At 44.3% G+C, this 24,463-nt stretch overlaps 1 protein-coding gene across 29 annotated transcripts in view; it reads left to right on the top strand.

The window, feature by feature from the left end:
* Positions 1 to 24,463, top strand: part of SCEL (sciellin) — a 500,729-nt gene that overhangs the window by 322,598 nt on the left and 153,668 nt on the right. For all 29 annotated transcript variants that reach the window (XM_069640234.1, XM_069640237.1, XM_069640230.1 and 26 more), the window contains 2 exons: positions 6,313 to 6,375; positions 17,612 to 17,671. In XM_069640234.1, the coding sequence (XP_069496335.1) occupies positions 6,313 to 6,375; positions 17,612 to 17,671 (123 nt within the window). The remainder of the gene's footprint in view (positions 1 to 6,312; positions 6,376 to 17,611; positions 17,672 to 24,463) is intronic.

Here is a 24,463-nt window from a genome sequence, read left to right as displayed (position 1 = left end):
TGTTATGTTTCCCTCTGCCCTGACCCACAACTACACATTAATGCACTTGAATTAGCAGAAATGTCATCAGGCCTAGTATGCTTATGATTACTGTATATCATTCTGAAATTTCCAAGGCCTTATGAATGTTTGTATCCCATGTTCCCCTCCCATCTTGGAGCGCTTTGAAGCACTCGTTTTTGTGTGTAAGTGCTTTATAAATAAACAATGCAATACAATACAATACAAGGGTGAATTGGAGTGAAAAAGCATACTGACACGCAGGGCAGTATTAGGTGGCCAATCAGCATGCATTTAGACTTTTAGTGAAACTCAACATCTGCCCAAACAGAAACAAGTAACATTCTTATGAAAAGAAACAGTTGGAATGAAATACAGAACACATGTTTCAAAAGATAGGATTAGTACTTTTCAATCAGAAAGACAGAATGTTAAATGGATTCAAAAAGGAGTAAATTAATAATTTAAAAGTGGATAAACACTTGATTATCTGTGGATGGAGGCCAACTTTTAAAAGAAATTTACACATGAACTGAAATGTTCATGCAACAATCCCAGCCTAAATGAAAGTAGGGGTGTAAAAAGGATCCACATTCAAAGGAGGGTCTCCAGGAATAGACCGATGATGCTTTTCCCTGGATGCAGTAGTTAGATGAAACATGACGAGGGCTTTGCAGTTGCAATCACACGAATGGAAAGGCTCAAAGGCAGAGGTGCAGAGTGCAAGCATTGCATATCTATCTCTTTCAACTGATGTTTACGCATATAACTAAACAAGTTTGAAGACCCACCAGTGCATGTATTGTATTTCCGGGATTGTAGCAAGAGTGTTCAATTAATAAACTATACAATGTAGAAGACAAAATGGCAGTGAGGACACTGACATTTTGGGAATGGAAGAATACTCAATGGGCAAGGATGCATTTGATATGCACCAGAGCAAGCTCTATCTTTCAAATACTTGCGAGACAATACAGCATTCTTGATCTGCTTCTTTAAATGACAATCCCCTTAAAAAATACCAAAGATTGCACTAAAACAACATCAAACCTTTTTAGAAACTTTCAGTGAATGGAAGGACAATTATTTAAAAAAACGAGACAAGTGATACAAAGTATATTATTTTTTATTTGTATTGCATAACTGTGATGAATTGCCATCTGGCGAGGGTGTGAAAGCCCTGGCTTTTTTGATTTGTATTAAATAATAAAGTGATGCGGGTAATTCCACCTCTGAAAGGGCAATGTGCTAATTAGATTCTCCTGTCATAAGCTTCATGCCAAAAGCATAGTGTATACTTGTGCCCTGCTGCCTGATTCTCAACACCCGCTTTAGCAGTGGCACAGAACAGGTTCAGAGGTTGCACATGTCCAAAAACAACATCACTCTAAAGATGTTTCCCTGGTGATCCCGAAAACTGTAAATGTAAGGCATAGTAAGGGTATGATGGCCAGCATCATTCAGAGTTATCCCAGCCACTTTCAATTGATTTTGCACATCTGTCAGCCGTGGGCCCATTTCGGCTGTGGAAGGATCTGTGTATTCCTTCCAGACAAGACCCACCCCTGTCCACAGACAGGACTAGCCTTTGGGGATTGTTTCTCCTTGTTCCTTTGTAAAGTGCAGGTAACACTCTTTCCCCCAAGACAGCCACTCCACAGGACATTGGTCTGGGAACAGAAACCAAGAGGCACACCCATTCACAGAGACCCACGCTCCACACCATGGGGCTGCATTTCTAAAGGCCTTTAATCCTATTGACAGGGAAGGGTGGATTTAGGGTGAGCCAGAGAGTGGTGTGCACAGTTATTGGCGTCTTCTGCCATCTTGATGCTCTCAATGCCTTTCTTTCTCTTTCCTGTCCCCTCCATTTCCTCTGGAGCAAAGTGATTTGGGTGTGACATCAAAAGGGCAAAGTGCAGTCATTTCAAGGGCAGTGATTGGACCCCCTAAAGCAGGCTGGCTTTATTCCAATCACCTGGGGACTTTTGTCTATAAAAGAAGGGGTCTTCCACCACTTCTTTGAATCATCTGGAATCATTTTGAACCATCCTGAAGATTTCGTTGGACCCTGCTGAGAGAGCAGCCCTTTCTAAAGTCGTCCAGTTGAGAGGTAGAGGCAGATGTTCCGAGGCAGAGACTAGCTCTGTCCCCTAAGCATCCCAGGGGGTGATCATCTGCTGGAACACGCCTGCCACTCTGCCAGCCACAGCGGTACCCAGGACCCCTGCAGTTGTGTGCCAGCCTGCCTGTGTTTGGGAGCCTGAGAACAACGCCTCTTTTTGTCCATGAGTCCAGGTTTGGGACTCCCAGCACCATGAGAGCCCAGACAGTCGAGATCCTAGTGTTTTTCACTATTGAACTGAGTGGAGCATGTTTCATGAACTGCTCAATACACTTGAACCACCAGGATCTGCCTTTGTGGCCTTTAACTCTCAATATTTGCACAGCTCCAGGAAGTCTGGCTCAGTGCTGCTGAACCACCAAGAACTGTAAAGAAGGTATTATTGACTGCCAACTTCCCCCTACACCCGTATTTGGCTCTTAGGGACTGGTTAAGTCATTTTGAACCCTTTTTGCTCACAAGTACATATCCTTTTTCAAGAACATTGTTGCTTTTGCTTGCCTTTCGTCATGATGCATTACCTAGAGTGCTGCTTCTACCATCTTTGCTTATCCTGTGTTCTTTTCTCAGGGGTGGGTTTTGTGAAGTATTTTTCAAGTTAGTTATTATTATACATGGTGTGTTTCATTGAAGTGTATATATTTTTATAGAACCCTGATTGGACATGCCTTTATTTTGGACTGTTATATTCGCTGTTTGTGTTGCTACTGAACCACATTCACACCTCTCTTAAGAGTATATCCTTTCCTCAGCCCACGTTACCACAAAGGGCAAAGGAGGTATATCTCTTGACTGCATGTTTTACTGTTATGATTGTGTTGGCTCTTGGTTGTAGAAGTGTGAGGGTCTAAATGGGCGTTTTAGCCCCTACTCATCCTTGTACTCCTGCAGGGCAGAAGTCTATTCATCACAATAAGAAATACACATACAAAAAAATACCATGTACGTTTTTAATATAATAATTTCTTATCCATATAGCTCCATGAATTACAATAAATCTTTGAGGGGGACAAAATGAAATGTAATGAAAACATTGCAGTACCGTCAGCACCTCAGCTCTGCATAGTCTACAGAATGCAGCCACATGCAGCTCAAATATTTTGGGTGATCCATTGAATCACAATAGGCTACGTGGAGATATAGTGAACTTTAAAAAAGTGCAAACGCAAAAAGTACATTTAATGTAGTGCTAATACAGGGCAACATTCGGACTCATCCAACTCTAAGTATAGCTCCAATTAAGAGATTTAATTAAATAACTGTATGTTATTGGGTCGGCTAAAAATCATTCTTTCTATGCAATGCTTTAAAACAAATAATGCTGTATACCCATTTAGAGTCGGTGATAGGTGTATTGGCTTCCAGGCCCTTGAAATCAAAAGACAATCTGATAATAGTGTTCAGAATAAAAAGGATTTATCCTTTAAATGATTCCAACCACGACCCATCACCAAAATCTTGTTTTCCACAGTGGGTCTTATTGGGGGAACTCTTGGAAGATTTCAAAGAAAACACATTCATTTTTACTCAAGATTCAAAGACATCTTTCAAGAGTGGTACATTTTCTCATGACAAATGGAGTCCAATCAGCAAGTGAACTTAACACCACTACTGTTAGATAGGAAACAAAGTACCGGGGAAACTCATTGGTTGGCTAGCTTACCCAGCCTCCTCGTGCACCCATCCATGCAGCATTGTCTGTGAATAGAGTTGGGCGGAATAACAAACCACAAGGATATGTATAGGCAGCATCGGTGAAGTGAAAGTTTTGAGATCAGTCTGAATGGCACACACATTTGAATTAAAAGCATGTATGCAGCTAGCCCTTTGACCCCTCGCCCCGAAAACCATATAATTAATGATAATGGACTTTAGGTTATTGGAATCATGGCTAAACTTAACACAAGCCACAAGGGAGGGATTAAAATATTGCATGTATAATTCTTGGTGTGTGGAAAACAAAATTTGGTAGGAGCCTTAAGTTTGATGAGTAATATGGGTGTTATGGCAACTTTACCATTTTAGTAGAACACTGTATTTCAGAATAAAGATTGAAGAAGAAAATAACCCCCAGAGGGGACATATAGCCGAATATCAAGAACAGAGAGGGAATGTAACACATAAGTAAGAAAACAGTAATGGTTAAAAAACAGAACAACTATGTTCAGAAAAACATTGCATTAAACTGTACATGAACTTGGGTGCAAAGAAAATAAAGGATTTGTTTCTAAGGCAGACAGCATCAAGGAATTTGTCAGTGAACATCCAATAAATCGGATTGGGTACCATACATAATCTCGCATCAACCTTTTATTGCACCAAAAAAAAAATGTTCTTGAATGTTTCCCAACTTTATTGATATGTTGGCACATGGCCGAAGACAGTCCAAAAAACAGTCTGCTGATTTAATTATGATCCCCTGTTTCCGCTCCCTCTGACCCCCCCTCTCATGTATAAGAGAAAACAAACTTTCAATAACATTCAAATGAACATTTCTAGGAGTTAGCCATTAATCCGTATCTTCTATAGATGAAATCAGTTCACATGGAATGTCTTTGGACAATATAGATGAGGCAAATATTTCAATGCAATCCATAAAAAGAGGCCGCGCTCATTGAGGCACCCCAATAACAAAAGCCTGGGGTAATACGGTCCAACTCACAATCATCCCCTTATTTCACACCCAGAACCCCAATAAGAAATGCATGGGGTAATACGGTTCAACTCACAATCATCCCCTTATTTCACAACCCAGAACCCAAATAAGGAAAGCCTGTGGTAATAGGGTCCAACTCACAATCACCCCATATTTCTCAGCCTAGAACCCCAATAAGAAAAGCCTGGGGTGATACTGTCCAGCTCACAATCATCCCCTTATTTCATAGCCCAGAACCCAAATAAGAAAAGCCTGGGATAATACGGTGCAACTCACAATCACCCCTTATTTCACTGCCCAGAAAGGGGACACAACTTGTTTTCCTGTGCAATGGCAAGAGAGTTGTATTCATCAATATTTTTTCACAATGATGATGCTAGGGAAGTTGAATACAGATCTACGTGCTCTGCAATATGTTTCCAGTTATTTTGCATAAAATAGAAATACAATGGAAAGGTATGCACATGATACAATCTTAAATTTCATATTATTTGCAGTTTTTTGCTTAGACAGATTCCATATTTCATGCACCTTTTATGTTGATTTGTGGTGGCTGGCAGTGCTGCCACAGTGTGCTGTGGAATTTCAGGGTGGGGACTGGTAGGGAAGTTGTGTGCAGGATCGTCACCTGCCTGAAGTTTGCTAATGTGTTTGTGCTCCGAGGCAGACACGTGTGCGTGGGAGAGCCAGTGTTAGATGTGGAAATGTGACGTTCATTTTTTCGATGTGGGCCACATGTGCAGGTATGGGCCGAAGATTACATTAAATGTAAAATGAGGCTTTGGTCGTGTACAGGTGAGTCCTAGATCAATTTAAAATGTGCCTGATGTATTTTTCATAGAGGCATGTTGTGTATCTCCCAGGACAGCCACAGAGATGGATGACAGTGGGCCTCATTACGACCCTGGCGGAGAGGGTTTTACGCCGGCGTAGTGCATGGCGTACCTTTCCGCCTGACTACGAGTTCCCGTAGCGCCATGGTGATTTTTACGCCTGCTTTTTGCAGGCGGTAAAATCCATGGCGCTAAGGGACCTTGTTGTTAATTACGCCACCGTAAGTTACGGTGGCGTAATTAACGCCTTCCCCACTCCCATTATACCCTATGGGGCAAGAATGGGAATGGGGAATGGTAAAATGGGGATTGGGGAATTACCGCCCCGCCAAGGTCGGCATGGGGCGGTAAGTCCGCCAACCACCATGGCGGAGTTGGCAGCTCAGCGCCATGGACCATGGTGCAAATTGCACCATGGTTCTCCGCCAGGGTCGTAATGAGGCCCAGTGACTTTCACTTGTCTGGGTGTATACCGTCAGTTAGCCACTTCCACCTATATATATTGTGACCAGTTGCTGATCATTCCTTCCACAGTAATTGCTGCAGAACAGTTAGGGCCTGATTTACAGTGGCACAATCCCATTGAAAAACGCTTTATAAATCCGGCCCTTCATCTTTCACAAGACAGTAATTGCATCTGGGAATGCGCACTTGTTTATGCTGGATTTGTTCTGAATATTTTTTATTTTACTTTAAAGGGACCAGGACCCCCTTGACAGCCTCATAGAAATCAAAGGCACTGCAGGGAAAGGCAGCAAGAAGTAAGTATTAAAAACACAGCGCTTTCAGCCAAGGCTTGCACCGGTTGTTTCAAATGGCTTGTATTTTGTGCGGTGACTTGGAGTTGCTGTGGCCTGCGTCTAATGTAAATCAGGACTTCATGTGTTTAGTTATGTCCAGGGTTCAAGTTGTGAGGAATTCGACCATCCGCACAGGGAGAGTGCGCTCACCTGGGCTTTTTTGTGTGTGTTTATTTAAAAGAATGAATGATGGGAAATCAACCTCTGGAAAATATGTGGGGCATTCCTGCTCATAATTTCCACGCTCATTGCACAGCAGAAAATAGTCATGTACTCTTGGAGGACACTGAATACCAGCACCGCCCTACCCTTCATTGTGTAGCTGACACCTGATAGCTGTGGGTACATAAAAAGCCTCTGGCAGTGGGCAGCCTGATTAGCATGTCAAGGCCCATGGATTTGTATCTCCATTGTTATACCTTGCTGGTGGCAGTGAACACTGAAGAATGTTAATTAACAGGCCTCAGGGAAGGCCTGGGTGCAGGAAGTTTACAATGGAGACCAGAGACCAGCACATCTTTGTAATGCAATGTGTCAACTTGGTACTAACACCCATCCTTGGTATTAAAGGGCAGTGAAGGTCCTGTCTGGAACCATTCCTTTCAGAGCATGGAAGTATGTGAATTGTAGGAGACAAAAGTCTGCCTGCAACCCCCTACTTCAAAGGAGGCCCATGTTGTGACCAAGCGCCGCACAGGGCTCAGTTAATTAGGGAGACACTTTGATAAACATCAGACAGGAAGATGGGTGGTACTTAGAAGTATATGATGTCATCCTTCCCCTGTCTGTTACTGAGCGCTCTGATTCTCACCTGAAACATCACTGAAGATTGTTGGTGGGGACCCAGGATTGGTTCATTAAGGTGGGCTTATCCTCCGCCAATCACTGGGGCCCGTTTGGCTTTAAAAGATGGCTGAGCCCCTCACTGATGAGATCATCTGAAGACTTTGCAAGGAGTAAGAAGAAGGACTCATTTGGACCCAAGCTGAAGGTACAGTCTACCTTACATCTTCCGCCAGTGAAGGAAGGCCAGGAGTTCCAAGTGGGAAGCAAGATCCCTCCCCTAAACATCTCCCAGGGAACAGAGGGAGATACCAGACTCAGAGGACCCATCCAGCAGCTCCAGAACCGGTACCCAGCCAGCACACAGCGTGCCCTGCTAGGTTCTGACAGCAAGCTTCCTAGGTGGGAAGTGCCACAGAGTCTCTGGAGAAAGGACAGGACCATTGCCTGCTAACACCCTGCTGCGCTTTGGGCCGTCCGCCTTGAAAGGACATGAGACATGCGAAGAAGCTAAGAGGAGTGCCACACAAGCATCATCCAGCATCCATCTTTTGAAGCACAATTTTGAGACAGTCCTCGGACTGCATCCGGCTGCACCGCTGACTTTTATCATGCAGCAGTCACCAGAGCCATCCGAGATGCCTCGACCAGCATTCCAGATCCACAAACCAGCACAGAGACAACGATTCTTGGCCCCGAGCTGCCGCACTGGTCAGCCTGCAGACGTTCGTCCAACGTCTGGTACCCAGAGCTGTCTCCTGCCACTAACTCTGTCTCACGGGCTGCGAAGCAACCTGGAACTGCCTCAACGCTGTCGCGCACCAAGAGCTTCTTCAGCACTAGGTACATTGTAGTTCTGCCCCCCTATTCCTTCTCCCAAAGCCCCTAGAGACAGTTACGACCCTTATCCCCTTTGGTGTTGAAACCAAATATTCTTGAACTATAAGACTGATTACTTTACCAACTACCCTCCTGTCAGTATCCAGAGTGCATCCCTTTCCATTGTGAAACTGTCTGTCCTCCATGTTCCTTTACAGTGGGGTTTTAATTGTAGTCTGCTAGAACTGTCTGTTGTAGTAATACTAAAGTAGATATTTTTATACAACCTTGACTGGACAGTCCCTTTTATCATTGGTTAATAATTGTATTTTCGCTGTGTTGCAACTAACCAACGATCCACGACCTTGAGGAGATAAGCTTGTCATTCCGTCCACGTTACCAAAATTGGACAAAGAGGTCTTATAATTTCCTTGTATTCCAATCTGTTTGGATCCCTTCTGGTGTACTAGAGGTGTAAGGTTGATTGATGGTTTAGAAACCGATATTTATCCTTGGACCACTGGTGCCCTGGAAGTTGATTCATCACTCAAGTCCTTAAAAAAAGTTAAAGTACTCATTAACATACGCAGTGGGATGCAATGTAACCAGAAATTAACATATCAAGGTGAACTATGCAAATTTCATTCAATTGGCTTTGCATAACCATACAAATTGCACAGGGTGAATGGGCAGAAAATCAACACAAACAAAAAACCAAGGGAATATATTTTTTTCAAATAGTGCTTGAAAATGTAAAAACGTGTGCCCATTTTAAACCCCATGAATCAATGACAATGTTTTCCCTGCACCCCCGAAATCTGACATTTCACCTTTAGTTGGTTGTCAATTTTCACCAGCTATATGGAACAGTGTTGAAGTCCCTGACCTCTGAACCTGGTGACCCTGGTTGCAATCCCCAAGTTGCATTTAAAATAATAAATGTAAAGAAGACTGTAAAAAATGGTATGGTTTTACACACGGCCTCTAAAATACCACTGGGGAAGGGGGACGTCTGTTCTCTGAAAAAAGTGGGCAAACGCCGTCCACCCACGCATATCCTTGACTTGAGTCCTGGTTAAATCGTTATATGGGGAGACTTAACTTGTTCATTGTTATTTCCCAATTGACTGATGGGGGTTGCAGTCTTCTCCCCACTCCATGCAGACAGAACAGACCAACATTTACAAATAGATCTTAATGGAAGTAGGGTTGGCGATGTGACACCCATCAACACCCCAACCATTTCCGGTTCCGGAAGTGCCTCAAGACCTTCTTCTTTGCTTCTGCTTTCTCTCCTTCTCTCCCCTGCTAATCTCCTGACTATATCTGAAACTGCACTGGCTACCTGGCTACCCTCTGATCTCGGGCCCAGGTCCCCTCCCCGCCAGTTGCACACCTGCACTGCACCCTGGCAACCCTTGCACTTGGGGGCTGTTTCTGTATCCCTACAGCCCCTACTAGCACTTGACCGCTGATGTCTGTTCTTACCCTTGCACTTGTCACCAGCTGGCCGCAATTCTATTTATTGTCTTATTTATTTACTGTTATCCTATGTACTGCACTGCCACCTCTCCTCTCCCCCTGCACTTTTCCCTTTAACTTCCCCACTGCACTTGCGCGATCTCAATGTCACCTGGCCTAGTAGGATCGCTGTCTATCTTCCCTCTGTTTCCCCTCCCTTGCCCCGTCGCGCCTTGAAACACTTGTGTATAGGTGCGTTATAAATGCCATATCATATCATATTATAACTTGTCCCTGGTTATTCGTTGTTGACTTGGAGGTGCAGGAGTTACTGGCACACTTTCTTTGATTTTACCCAGTCTGTCCTGTGGATTAATGGGTTGTATGTACAATGACAACTCTGTCATTTTGATTAGCTACCTGAAAATGGCCTTTTTGGCGTCCTAAACGTTTGATGAATAGTTCTCTTTGTTTTAAATTATAAATTTCAGTTTTGCTCTCTTTAAACCCTTCTTACTATTTTTCCCCTCACCCGGTTTATCTATGGTCAACTTTGCAGTTCACCAAAAAGAAGCTTGTCAGAAAGGGAACCGTTATTTCTTTGTAGTGAAACTGACGCAGCCAGATCTCGGACCCGGGACATCTATTTGCCCCCTTTGACGAAAATTATGTGCTTTTGTTTCCGTAGCAAGGACTTGAACTCAGGTCATCAGGGCTAAAGTTGAGAGACTTAGCCATTAGCCCGCTGGGGGTTGCTGAGAAAAGCCTCCTGAGTCACCAACTCCCCCATAAACACCCACCCACTAAGCCCCCGTCCTCTGCTTCTTCGCTGGTGGGATCCCACAGTTAATCGTTTCGATTTCCAGCACTGGACGCAACGCGAATGAACTCACCATCCAGGCCTTTGCTTTGTTTACCTCATGAAAGCAGCTTTTGTAGATGTTTCCGTGCACTCTTTATTCGTGTGAACACTTCAACAGGGACTTCTTGTGTGCTGCGAGACTTCAGAAGCTTAGCTTGCAAGCTGCGGGAAGCGCTGTTATGTTACTCGGCCACATTAAAGACTGGATCGCCTCGTAATTCTGGCACCCAGACTCTTATTTCGCCCACGCATTTGGAAAAAAACTTTGGAACAAAGTTCTTTGTCTTGACCACATCACTTAAAACCCTCAGTGCTTCAACAAACTTGCTCAGCTACCTGGTCAAAAGCAATTTTCTTCCAATTCTTCATGTTCAAAAGACTTTAATTCATTCTTACCAAAAGTTCAGACATCTTCTGAGCCATCACACACTTTCTTGCATCTCTTCTGAATGTGGCATTTAATGCAGGCAGGCAAGATCCATCTGTATATCATGGTAAAGTTGTTAGTTCTTTAGGTTTTCCTATTTATTGTAAATAGCGGGTACATCTCACAATATGTGTTTTATCTTTGAGGCGCTTTCACAAATACGCAGAAACCTATCAGGAACATGTCATTGCCCCAGCAGCCCCAGCATTCCCTCCAATCTCCCAAAGAAAACTGAGTGAGAAAACATCCACTCCGAACGGTAATGTTACCAGACACAATTTTACAATTTTCTTAAAACTCAGGAATGATAGGATAGGTTATTTATAACACGCTTAATACCGTGATGTTTCTAAGGGCGGACCTGGGGATCGAACCTGTATTGCTCAGTGTCATTTTACTACCAAGGCGAGCACATTGCCCCTGAGCTATCCCCCCAAGACTCCATTGAAGTGTGCCTTCAACTTCAGGTCTTTGCACGGATGCTCTCTTTTTGGCATCTGTGGGTCTTCCATTTTGAGATTCTGCTAAAGAGAACAAAGGGTCCTAGAAGGCTTATCGCTCTGAGACCACTCCATTGGTTATTTGGCACAGTGTTAATAAATACCGTTCAATAAAATGTGAGTATCATTGGTTTAAAAGGTCGAACTGCATGAAGACCCACCAGTAGTCAATAGTCAGTGGGGGCCCCTCTGATGACCTCTGTGAACCAGTGTGTGACCTGTTCCCTCCTCAGTCTCACTTAGTGGTGTGATTGGCAGGAACCATTAACAAATCAAAAGTGTTGTATGCGTTCACAGGTGGCCCTCAGTGCTCAAGGAAAAGCACATTCAAATACAATGCTTTTGTTCTCGCATACAACCAGAGGCAGCAAGTAACTGTGGAGGATGCTGGGGTATACAAGCTATAAAAACATCAGAGAAGGAACTGCTGGGCAAAGAGTGGGAGTGAGAATAACGAGTAGGAGGAATAGGGAGAATAATGGCAGAGCGTTCGCTCTATATTTATTCCAATGCAGCTCACGTACAATTTGTTCATCAATGTCTTTCAACATAATGTTACGCCTTAAGAGTAGCTGATCTTTTATATAATGCATCAAAATATAAATGTGTTGATAAAAAAGGGGCCTGTAGCCAGAAGAATGAAAGTCTGAATCTGTCTTGCTGAGATTTCAACCTGCGACTTTTAGGTTGCGCACATGCAGCAGCTCAGTTGGATATGTAAGGCTTTTTCAATCAGATGCACAAGCTCTCTTCAACGAGATGCGGAAGATCTCCTGAATGAGATGCACAAGCTCTCTTCAACGCGATGCGCAAACCCTCTTCAACGAGATGTGCAAGCTCTCTTCAGCGAGATGCGCAAGATCTCCTGAATGAGATGCACAAGCTCTCTTCAACGCGATGCGCAAACCCTCTTCAACGAGATGTGCAAGCTCTCTTCAGCGAGATGCGCAAGATCTCCTGAATGAGATGCGCAAGCCCTCTTCAACGAGATGCGCAAGACCATTTCAACGAGATGCGCAAGACCACTTAAACCCGAGGCGCAAGCAGTCTTGAATGAGATGCACAAGCTCTCTTCAACGATATGTGCAAGCTCTCTTCAACGAGAAGCGCAAGACTTCGTCAATGAGATGCGCAAGCATTCTTGAATGCTATGCACAAGCTCTCTTCAACGATATGTGCCAGCTCTCTTCAACGAGATGCGGAAGACCTCTTCAACGAGAAGAGTAGGACCTCTTCAACGAGATGCACAAGACCACTTCAAGGAGAGGAGTGAGCCCTCTTGAGTGAGATGCACAAGGTCTCTTCAACGAGATGCACAAGCTCTCTTCAATGAGATGCGCAAGACCTCTTCAACAAGATGCGGAAGACCTCTTCAAAGAGATGCACAAGCCCTCTTCAACGAGATGCGCAAGACCACTTCAACGAGATGCGCAAGACCACTTCAATGAGAGGTGCAAGCACTCTTGAATGAGATGCACAAGCTCTCTTCAACAATATGTGCCAGCTCTCTTCAACGAGATGCGGAAGACCTCTTCAACAAGAAGAGCAAGACCTCTTCAAACAGATGCGCAAGACCACTTCAGCGAGAGGCGTGAGCCCTCTTGAATGAGATGCACAAGCTCTCTTCAACGCGATGTGCAAGCTCTCTTCAACAAGAGGCGCAAGACCTCTTCAACGAGATGCGTAAGCACTCTTGAATGAGATGCACAAGCTCTCTTCAACGATATGTGCAAGCGCTCTTCAACGAGATGTGCAAGCCCTCTTCAACGAGATGCGCAAGACCTCTTCAACAAGATGCGCAAGCACTCTTGAATGAGATGCATAAACTCTCTTCAATGAGATGCACAAGACCTCTTCAATGAGATGCGCAAGACTTCTTCAACAAGATGCGCAAGCACTCTTGAATGAGATGTGCAAGCTCTCTTCAACGAGATGTGCAAGCTCTCTTCAACAAGATGTGCAAGCCTCCTTCAATGAGATGTGCAAGCCCTCTTCAACGAGATGCGCAAGACCTCTTCAATGAGATGCGCAAGCACTCTTGAATGATATGCACAAGATCTCTTCAATCAGATGCGCAAGCTCTCTTCAATCAGATGCACAAGCTCTCTTCAATGAGATGTGCAAGCTCTCTTCAAAAGGATGGGCAAGCTCTCTTCAATGAGATGTGTAAGCATTCTTCAATGAGATGCGCAAGACCTCTTCAACAAGATGCGCAAGCACTCTTCAACGAGATGCGCAAGCACTCTTCAAAGAGATGCGCAAGTACTCTTCAACGAGATGAGCAAGACTTCTTCAACGAAATGCAGAAGACATCTCCAATGAGATGCCCAAGCCCTCTTCAACGAGATGAGCAAGACCACTTCAGCGAGATGAGCAAGACTACTTCAGCGAGATGCGCAAGACCACTTCAACGAGAGGCACAAGCACTCTTGAATGAGATGCACAAGCTCTCTTCAACGAGATGCGCAAGACCTCGTCAACGAGATGCGCAAGCATTCTTGAATGAGATGCACAAGCTCTCTTCAATGATATGTGCAAGGTCTCTTCAACCAGATGTGGAAGACCTCTTCAATGAGATGCGCAAGACCTCTTCAACGAGATGCACAAGACCACTTCATCGAGAAGTGTAACCACTCTTGAATGAGATGCACAAGCTCTCTTCAACGAGATGTGCAAGCTCTCTTCAACAAGATGCGCAAGACCTCTTCAACCAGATGCGCAAGCACTCTTGAATGAGATGCACAAGCACTCTTCAACGATATGTGCAAGCTCTATTCAATGAGATGCGCAAGACCTCTTCAACGAGATGCACAAGCCCTCTTCAACGAGATGCGCAAGACCTCTTCAACCAGATGCACAAGCACTCTTGAATGAGATGCACAAGCTCTCTTCATCAAGATGCGCAAGCTCTCTTCAACGAGATGCGCAAGACCTCTTCAGCGAGATGCGCAAGACCTCTTCAACGAGCTGTGCAAGCACTTTCTTTGAGAAGTGTAAGCTATCTTCAATAAGATGTGTAAGCACTCTTCAACGAGATGTGCACACTCCCTTCAACGAGATGTGCAAGATCTCTTCAATGAAATGCACAAGCACTCTTCAACGAGATGCACAAGCTCTCTTCAATGAAATGCATAAGCTCTCTTCAATAAAATGTGCAAGCTTTCTTCAATGAGATGTGCATGCTCTCTTCAATGACAAGCACAATCTCTCTTCAATGAGATGCACAAGCGCTCTTCATTGAGATGTGTAAGCTCTCTTCAATGAGATGTGCAAGCTCTCTTTAACGAGATGTGCAAGCACTCTTCAATGAGGTGTGCAAGCTCCCGTCAATGAGATGTGCGAACTCACGTCAATGAGCTGTGCAAGCACTCTTTAATGGGGTGTGCAAGCTCTCGTAAATGAGATGTGCAAGCTCTCTTCATTGAGATGTGTAAGCTCTCTTCAACGAGATGTGCAAGCACTATTCAACGACATGCACAAGCTGTCTTCAACGAGATGCGCAAGCACTCTTCAATGAGATGCCTAAGCCCTCTTCAATGAGATGTGAATGCTCTCTTCAATGACATGTGCACTCTCTCTTCAAGGAGAAGCGCAAGCTCTCTTCAATGTGATGCACAACCTCTCACCAATGAGATGCACAACCACCCCTTCAACGAGATGTGTAAATTCTCTTCAATGCGAAGCGCAAGCTCTCGTCAATGAGATACACAAGCACTCTTCGGTAGATTGACAAGCTGTCTTCATTGAGATGCACGACCTCTCTCCAACGAGAAATGCAAGTTCTGCAATGAGACGCACAAGCTCTCTCCAAGTGAAATGTACAAGCTCTTATCAACGAGATACACACGCTCTCTGCTCACCGAGAAATGCAAACTCTCTTTGACGAGATTGCCAACTCCTCCCACCCCTCCACAATAAAGAAACATTTCCATGACAGGACATTAATTAATACAATAATAACAACTGGAAAGTAACCCAAGAAGAGAGGAGCATTTCCTATAATGTTGCAAGCAAATAAACAAATGTTCACATGTTTTAAACGTACAAAGCTGTACTTTAATATTTTCAGCAGAGTACAATGTAAACCGTATTCGAAATTCGACGATCCAGTGGTCTGGTGGGCACGTCTCTTGTTTTTGGTCCTGAGTTTGAGTCCCGGCTTTGGCTGCAAAAGCAGATCAATTACATGAAAGGGGACAAATAGGTTTTCGAGGTCTTAGATCCAGAGAGACATAGTTTGCCAGAACCAGGAACATCAACCCTCATAACCAGTGCTGGTCCTAATCCAGTAATGCTACTCTTTGGAAATGGCTCAGTGAGTTAACCCCTGTGTCCAATATGCCTGCAAATTACAGGCACAGGTTCGAAACCGGCCTTAGCCGAATCAACCATCTTTCCTTCCGAGGTTGACACAGGGGGCATTGATTAATTGGCTTTTACTAACTTTGATTATTTGAAAAACTCCATAAAAATATAAATATGTGATATTACAGGAAGGACAAGGTGATCTACAGGAGACAAATACGCTCTTGTGTGAAAATAAAGCTAAAATCCTAAAGCTAATGTTATCAAAATGCACATTTTGGTTGTAAAGAGCAATGCCATAACAGAGATTCCAGGTAATAAGATGGAGGCAAGGGTCAGCTGAGCATATGGAATTAATATTTGTCAAGGCCATACCCTTATAATCCCACATCTCACAGCAAGGTTTGCATTTCCAACTTGAAGCTTACTTGCGCCTGGGCAGCTTAATATATGTGTGTCTGTGAAAGTAGGCCTCTTTGCTTCCTAGGCTGTTTGGGGTTTCTCTGCATGGGTGGTTATATACATCACCCCTACAATTGCGGGAAGGATGGGACTGTTAACACTCCACCAGCCGGAGCAAAGCAAGGGCCTTGGTGAGTGCTCATAGCTGTAACCAGCCATATCCTGCCCAAACGCAGGGATGACAGCTATTAGCTCCTTCGTCAAGTACGCTGGTGCCACTTTTTCCTGTAAAAAAAATTAAATTAATATTGCCTACAAAGAAAATAGAAAATGGTGTAAGTCTGTTCACTATTTCCATGGCATGGCCAGAAGCATGATGGACTGCCAGGGTCGCAGCACAGTAGAGAAGAGCAATCAATTAAGCAGAGGCAGTTTGCAGGTGTTGGGTGGTTTGGGCTTGGGGACGGGGGTGTTTGTGGGACTGCGGTAGAGGAAAAAAGGCGTAGGGCACCAGCCAAGACAAAAACTGGTTACTGGCTGATTCCACCCACATTCCTGGCCTCCTGATGGGCCCTAAGGTGATAATAGAAGAGGAATAATTCCTTTCAGAATTATAAGTACAAGGAGCCACTCTTAATCATGCCATCCGTTGCTCATGCACCTGAACTCTAGTACACAGGAAGAAGGCAGATTTAGAGACTTAAAAAATGAAATGAATATGGCCTCCAAAGAAAATAGAAAGTGGAGTAAGTCTGTTTACTATTTCTATGGCATGGTGGACTGCTATGGTCAGAGCGCAGTAGAGAAGAGCAATCAATTAAGCAGAGGCAGTTTGCATGTGTTGAGTGGTTTGTGGTTAGGGGGAGGGGGGTGTTTAGGGACCTTGGGCACTAGCCAAGACAAAACCTGGTTACTGGCAGGTTCCACCCAAATTCCTGTCCCCCTGATTGGCCCCAAGGTGATAATTAGAGAGGAATAATTCCTTTCATATTTGGTAAGTACAAGGAGCTACTCTTTATCATGCCATCCGTTGCTCATGCACCTGAACTCTAGTACACAGGAAGAAAGCAGATATAGAGACTTAAAACAAATGTTGACCTTTGAAAGCCCTTTTTTGTGTCTCTGAACAGGGATCGAAGTGGGCGGGAGCTGTTGGGAGTGGTGCTCCTCTACTATTATTTTTCAAAGCTTTACTGTTCCTATACTTTTATTTAAAAAAGAAACCGTTACGGAATGGTTTTATTTTAAAATAAAAGTGTTGGAAGAAGTTGAAACTTGCACCTCAATGCACTGCACTCAACATTCCCTTAAATACTTAAACAGCAGGTGTGTTTGTTTGGGGGTTTGGATTGTGCGTTGCTGGGGGGTTTGTGGGGAGCATGGGCAGGCCAGCAGGCAAAATAGTTCCACTACTTCCTTTCATACACTTCGACCACTGTCTTCGAAGCTGTAGTGCGTTTAACCTTCTGCCAAATGTCTGCGTAGGCATTTTTGCTCTGGCGGTGGCAGAAATAAATGTTGCAGACGAAACTCTGTTTACTAATCATAGGGGGGCGTCTCAAGGAACTCATGCTTTTAGCTAATTGGCTCTTGACTGCAATGCTATTGACCCACGCTAATTTCATTTTCCTCCTGAAGGGACCAGGACCTTGACAGTTTCATCGAGATTAAAAGCAATGCTGGGAAGAACACCCGACGGTAAGCTGTCCTGTCCTGTCCTGTCCAAGGCCAAGTATCTGTTTTTAGGAAATGGAGAGCTCAGAGCCGAATATTGAAATTGCTCTCTGCGGTCTGCACACACAATATTTTAGCTTTGTATTCTCTTCATGCCTTTGCACACAATTACAACTTTTGGGGTTCCCTGTCTGACACAAGATGTTTGTTTTGCTTATAGTACCTTCAGGGATGGGAAGATAGCTCTGTGGCGATGCGCAGGTCTTGAAAGCAAGACCACGCTGAGCAAATACACGTTTAGATACCTATGGGTTATGTGCGCTGTAAATAAATGCAAAAATAAATATTGATAAAGTATGTTGCGTAATCAATCCTTTTTTTATAACTCTGTACCAATCAAAGCTGTGTGAAGTTATCATTGGCTTAGTCACGTGAGAAACTTTGCACCGGTGTAAGTTCAACTATTCATAGGGTAAAAAATGCCATAGGTATGTTATGTTGTGCTATGTTATATGCATTTATTAAGCGCACCGTTCGCCAACCAAATGGCATCTTGGCGCTAGTCCAGAGAGAAAAAGAGCTACCTACTGGTGACTAGAACAGAAAGGTCTTGTGAGCCCAACGGAAAGTGAGGCTATTCTCACTGCCGCGGAGAGCTTTATGGAGAGAATTCCACAGCCTGGCTGCTGCTACAGAAAAAGCACAGCCTCCAGGGACATCATTTCACCAAAATGCCAGGGGTAGCGAAAGTGACATCACATAACCCTTGACCTCTGATGACATCTCAGGAAGTGATGTAATTTGACACCACCCTGAAGTGAAATCATGGTATGCAATGGCACAGGACCTTTCATTGAATTATAAGTGTTTAGGAACAGACTAAATCAGTGACTCGACCCCTGAAGTGTGCCTAAAATAAACCTTTAATGAGTCTAGCAATTATTGTATAGAATTCCAGAAAGAGAAATTATTTACTATTCCTACTCTTTCTTATTTATGGTCACTGTTACATTTGTGGAACCCCCTGTTTTTTAAGAGGCCTGGACAAGAAAGCCAGTCACTCCCGAAACAAAGAGCCACATGGTGTTGGCCACAGCCCAGGAACTTCCGTTTGTAAAAAAAAAATAAGTTTTTCAAATTTCCTTTTTTTAGGGGCAGCAAAGGAGACCACAGGGGTAGCAAGGGAGACCACAGGGGTAGCAGGTGCGACCCCTGGCAACGCCCAAATGACGTCCCTGACCGCCTCCCACACGGGCCCGTCGAACCTGTGGGACTAAAATCGTACAGGATGTGGAGGAGTGCAGGGGGCGCGAAGGCCCATAGGCACAGGATGTATAGAGAAAAGAAATATTCTTTCAATACATTTTTTCCCCAGGGCAATACTCGCTCTAATCCTAGTCCTTGCCCTGGTGCAAAAATGCACTTAAAGAATATGTTGTTTTTGCACTTGGGCAGCTTGTGTCCTTGAGATAATTACATTTGCAAGGATGCAAAGTTTCTGTTTTATAACCACATATCTCTGCAGTATTTTCTGTGTTGGCAGAAAGTTTTTTGAAAGCATTATCCTCATTCTTCTTTAAAAATCATTCTCCGAGCTTCACTGTTGCTAGCATGAGCTCCTAAAATTAAAATGGCAAAAATTCAATGCTTTAAAGATTTCCAAACAGCCCCAAACATAATTACCTGGACAAAAGTCTTTGTACTGACCTATCATATTGCAAGCTTATTTTCCCAATTATTTGGGAAACAGACCACAGGTTTTACATTACACTTTAAGTGACATATTCTAAAAATAACTCTACTTTCACTTGCATCAAAGCAAACTTGATTTACAATTGAGCAAGGGAGGGGTTCTCTGCAGACGCTTGTGAGTACATACTTGAAGAGTGTGGATCTCAAGATTTTTTAACTTGCCGCCAAAAAGACAGGCCCATGTGAATGTCCCATCTCTATGGCAGTGCAAGTCCCCATGCATCAAAGGGAGGGTCAGTGAACATGGCGGGGTGAATTCTACTCTACATGTTCCATTGGGAGTATGGGGGATGCATGCATGCACTGCATTGCCGGCCCCCCAAGTAATGGGCCTAGACCACATAGATAGATAGCAGAGCATTGCTTCTAGAGGCAGCAATGTACTAAGGACCAATCATGGGGACCAATCACTGCTTGAGGTGAAGCCAAGGACATTAGCTGCCCATTAGTCTTAAATAGACTCGAAACGAGAGAATATCTGAGCCTATTTCCTACACAAATCACTTGTAACAAATTCTTACACATTCACTCTTGGTTGCCTGGGTTGCAGTCATCCCTTGGCATAGGACAGCTTCAGAATTAAGGGCCTCAAAACAACCATTGAAAGAAAATATTCTCAATGTTCGAGGCAGCAACATGATCATCCATCTATCATATACCTAGTGGATATAAAAACATTGAGGTTACTCAAAGGATGGGTTGCGCACGTCTCTGTCATTTGAGAAAGTACAAATAAATGTGGAAACATTGATCACACACATTGCACTTTCCAGTCAATTGAAGGCCTGCCTTCTATATACCATGTGTACCACACACACACACACACACACACACTCTCTCTCTCTCTCTCTCTCTCTTTCTCTCTCTCTCTCTCTCTCTCTTTCTCTCTCTCTCTCTCTCTCTCTCTCTCTCTCTCTCTCTCTCTCTCTCTCTTCTCTTCTACATTTGAAAGCATTGGTTAAACATACCTTCATGCACAACATTGAGCTTTAAAAGCCATGCATTGGACCCATCTTGATCTCTGCATAAAAATGAGATAATCTGCCTAGAATGGAACTTCCACAAATTACCTCAATAAACGGTCAGTGCTGCCACATGGACTACACAACAGATTAAAATCTGGTAGGCCAGTTGAACAGAACCAGCTAGGGATGCTTACTTGGTTAGAAGTTGTGTGGTGACTTTGAGAACTCCTAAGTGGCTGGGAAAGCACTGCCCCTTTTGGTAGGTGACCCGGTACCATCACACAGTGTGGTAGCCAGATGGCCCTACATCAGTTGGGAGAAGAATGCCCCAGAGGTCTTTTGACACGGCTGGGAGTTATACATAGTTTAGTGCATTGCTCATTGCAGGCACCACTTCCTCCTGACTACATGTGAGCATTACCAACCTCAGGGATGTCATTTGGGGGACGTCCGGGGTCGCACCTGCAACCCTTGAAGTCTCCCTTGCTACCCCTACATTTTTTTTAAAAAACATGTTTCTTTTCTTTTTTTACATTGAAGCTCCTGGGCTGTGGCCAGTGCCATGTGGCTCTTTGTTTCTGGAGTGTTTGCCATTTTTGCCGAGGCCTCTTAAAACACAGTGGGGGTTCCACAAGTGTAAAACATTGACCCTTGCCCCTAAAAAAGAAAGAATAGGAATAACAAATAACTAATCTTTCTGGAATTCTATAAAATAATTGATGGACTCCTTAAAGGGGTGAAAGGTTGTGTTCTGTCGCTTCCCATGATCTCACTTCAGGGTGGGGTCAAATGACATCACTTCCTGTGATGTCATCAGAGATCAAGGGTCATGTGCTGTCACTTCTGCTACCCCAGGCATTTTGGAGAAATGGCGTCCCTGACCAATCTCTGGATATCTAGTGTTGAGAATAAACCAGTAACGTGCGCTGCCAGCAAGTGATTGTACAGAACAGTGAGTCGCAATTAAGAAAGTCGGGTGTGCTTCCCTAGCATGCCCCAGGTTTGAAATACTACAAAAACACACACAATCTCAAGATGCCCCTCTCACTTAAGAAATCCAGAGCCATGTACTCATTACTGTATGTATTGCGTGACATATTGGGCCTCATTACGAGTTTGGCGGCAGCCATGGAGCTATTAGCTCCATGGCTGCCGCCAAACCGGGCTCCTTTACCAGGTTCCCTGAATGGGGAATTACCGGGCCATTCTGAGTTCGGAGGGCCCGGTAATTCCTCCCTCAGGGAACCCGGGCCCGGACCTTCCCCATTCCCATTTGAGCCCCCATAGGGCTCAATGGGAATGAGAAAGGGAGCTAACAACGGGCCAATTATGACCGGCCCGTTGTTAGCTCCCTGGTCCCCTTGCGGGACCCGGTAACAAAGCCTGGTTTTGCCAGGCATCCTTACCGGGTCCCACGAGGGGACCTCGTAATCGTGGGGAATGGTGTTAACGGGTCCGCATCCATTAGCGGAACCCGTCAACCCATTCCACACGGGTCGTAATGAGCCCATTGAGTCATTTCAAATTAATACAAGCATTAGAGAAAACAAGTAATCAGCCAACACTTGTTAGTGAACTAACTGCCCTGAACAAGAAACACGCATTGGCTGACTACTTGTTTGTTGTTCTAATGATACGTTTTCATTTGAAATGACTCAATATGTCACGCAATACATACAGTATTGAGTACATGACTCTGGATTTCTTAAGTGAGTGGTGCATCTTGAGACTTTGGGCCTCATCAGGCGATGCGCGGAGGAGTAAAAATGCAGCGGTAATGCTATTAGCGCTGCATTACCGCTCCGTCCAATTCCGAGTTTGGGGGAACCTCTGAGCATTCACCTCTGAAGGTGAATGCACCAAATTTCCCCCCATTTTTGGCACAGTTACAGCGGCACAATTACTACTGAGGTAATTGTGCTGAAAATGCCCCATTGAGTACTAAAAAAAATGAGGACTTTCCCTTCCACCGCTAATAGCGCTGAACCACGTGGCAGTAACGCTAATTGCGTTGGGTGATATCCCGGCGGGATACTGCCCACTCTTGATGAGGTCTCTTGTGGGGAATCTCTGGATATGGTTACTTGTGATACATGTGTGTGCTGCCATGGTGCTACCCTCTTTGTAACAGGGCATTATCTAGCCTCCCCATTTTTTAAAATGCAATTTGAACCCTTATTTGGTGATGGTTCAATGATGCAAAAAAATGAAATGTTTTTATTGATTTAGCTGATTGTATCAACTTTCCAATTTTAACAATGAAACATAATTAAACATTTTAGGACATCAAAATAATTATCATAAAAGAAAACATACATAAAAACACATACAATATATATAAATATATTATAAATCCAACTTAAGAGCTTTTTAAAAATTGACAGTCGCTAATTGAATTGACAACTTGCCAGCACATATAATATATGGCCACTGGTGGCCCATTTCCAAAGCACCCAAATAAACACAATGGGCCTCATTACGCGTTTGGAGGCAGCCATGCCCTTAATAAGGGCATGGCTGCCTCCAAACTCGGGTCCGGGTTCCGGGTTCCCTGAATGGGGAAATACTGGGCCATTCCGACCTTGGAGGGCCCGGTATTTCCACATTCAGGGAACCCGGACCATCCCCATTCCCAATCCCATTCCCATTTGAGCCCCATAGGGCTCAAAGGGAATGGGGAGCATGCTAACAACGGGCCCGTTAATTAGCATGCTGGGCTGTTCGTGGGACACGCTAAGGACGCCTGGTAAGACCAGGCGTCCTTAGCGGGTCCCGCGAGCAGTCCTCGTAATAAGGCGACAAGGGGTTAACGGCTCCGGCACCATTACCGGCGCCGTTAACCCCTTACCGCCCACCTCGTAATGAGGCCCAATGATTTCTAAAGTAAATCTGCAGAAGCTCCATCAATTTAGGACAAACTGTGATTAAATGCTGGAGTGATTCAGGTGTATCTCGGTTTAAAAAGAATCGACAAAAAATAATTTCTTTTGATATTAATTTGCGCATGGCTTGGACATCACGGGTAGACCATAGATTGAAACGCATCCTTAATATAGCATTTCTCATAGCAGGCGAAGGGGATTTGACTTAATAAGTTTCCATGATTTTTACATGTTTGGGGTAAAAAAGGAGTTCACAATGGTTCTTATATTTCAAACATTTGGCCAGCGTCCAAATCTAATCACATCTGTATAACATTCGTTTAGCTTTGTCTGGATTTGAGATTAACGTTTCTATAGAGATGTCAGTTCTACTTAATGTCAAATATACTTCTTTCATCCATTTTTAAACAAATACATGGGTGGTTGTAAACAAATATGTTGACAGAATTTAAAGGATATTGTTAGCATCAGTGGAAATCAGAAATTTGCGAAAAAGAGCACAGAGTCGCCACAAATAGACAGCATGGAGCAAGACTAGGCCAAGTTCATAACAGAGCCAGGCACAGGGAGTGCACTGTGGTAAGAGTAGAATACTTCACCAAAATGTGGCTTCTAATTTGTCTAGGGCGGTTTGTGACCAAATAGGTTGTGTTTCAAGGCCGTATAGAAGGCATGGGGTAGCCTTCTGATTCCAGTAAACTAATGCTGGTTTCAGTGTGAATTTACCATATCGGTGTAAGATAATCTTTGTTTGAGAAAGGCCTGTTTTAATCATGTATTAAGGGGAAACACAATGGGCCTCATTATGAGTTTGGAGGTAGCCATGCCGTCATTACCGGCACGGCTACCTCCAAACTCGTGTCCGGGTCCCAAAAAAAGGGACTTACTGGCCCATTCTGACGTTTGCGGGCCTGTTCATTCCAATTTTCGGGACCCGGACACGAGTTTGGAGGTAGCCATGCCGGTAATGCCGGTACGTCCCCATTCCCATTTGAGCCCCCATAGGGCTCAATGGGAATGGGGAGGATGCTAACAACGGATCCGTTAATGACGGGTCCGTTGTTAGCATCCTGGTCTGCTCGCAGGTGCCGGTATGCAAGTCTGGCCAGACCAGACCCGCCACCCGCGAGCAAACTCGTAATGTGGTGGCCCGGTATGAACGTTGCCGGTACCTTACCGGCAGTGTTCATACCACGGCCGCCAGGGTCGTAATGAGG

Source organism: Ambystoma mexicanum, chromosome 7q (genome assembly GCF_040938575.1).
Source record: "Ambystoma mexicanum isolate Mex_15411 chromosome 7q, UKY_AmexF1_1, whole genome shotgun sequence".
Lineage (NCBI taxonomy): Eukaryota > Metazoa > Chordata > Amphibia > Caudata > Ambystomatidae > Ambystoma > Ambystoma mexicanum.
This window is presented reverse-complemented; position numbering and strand designations above follow the sequence as displayed.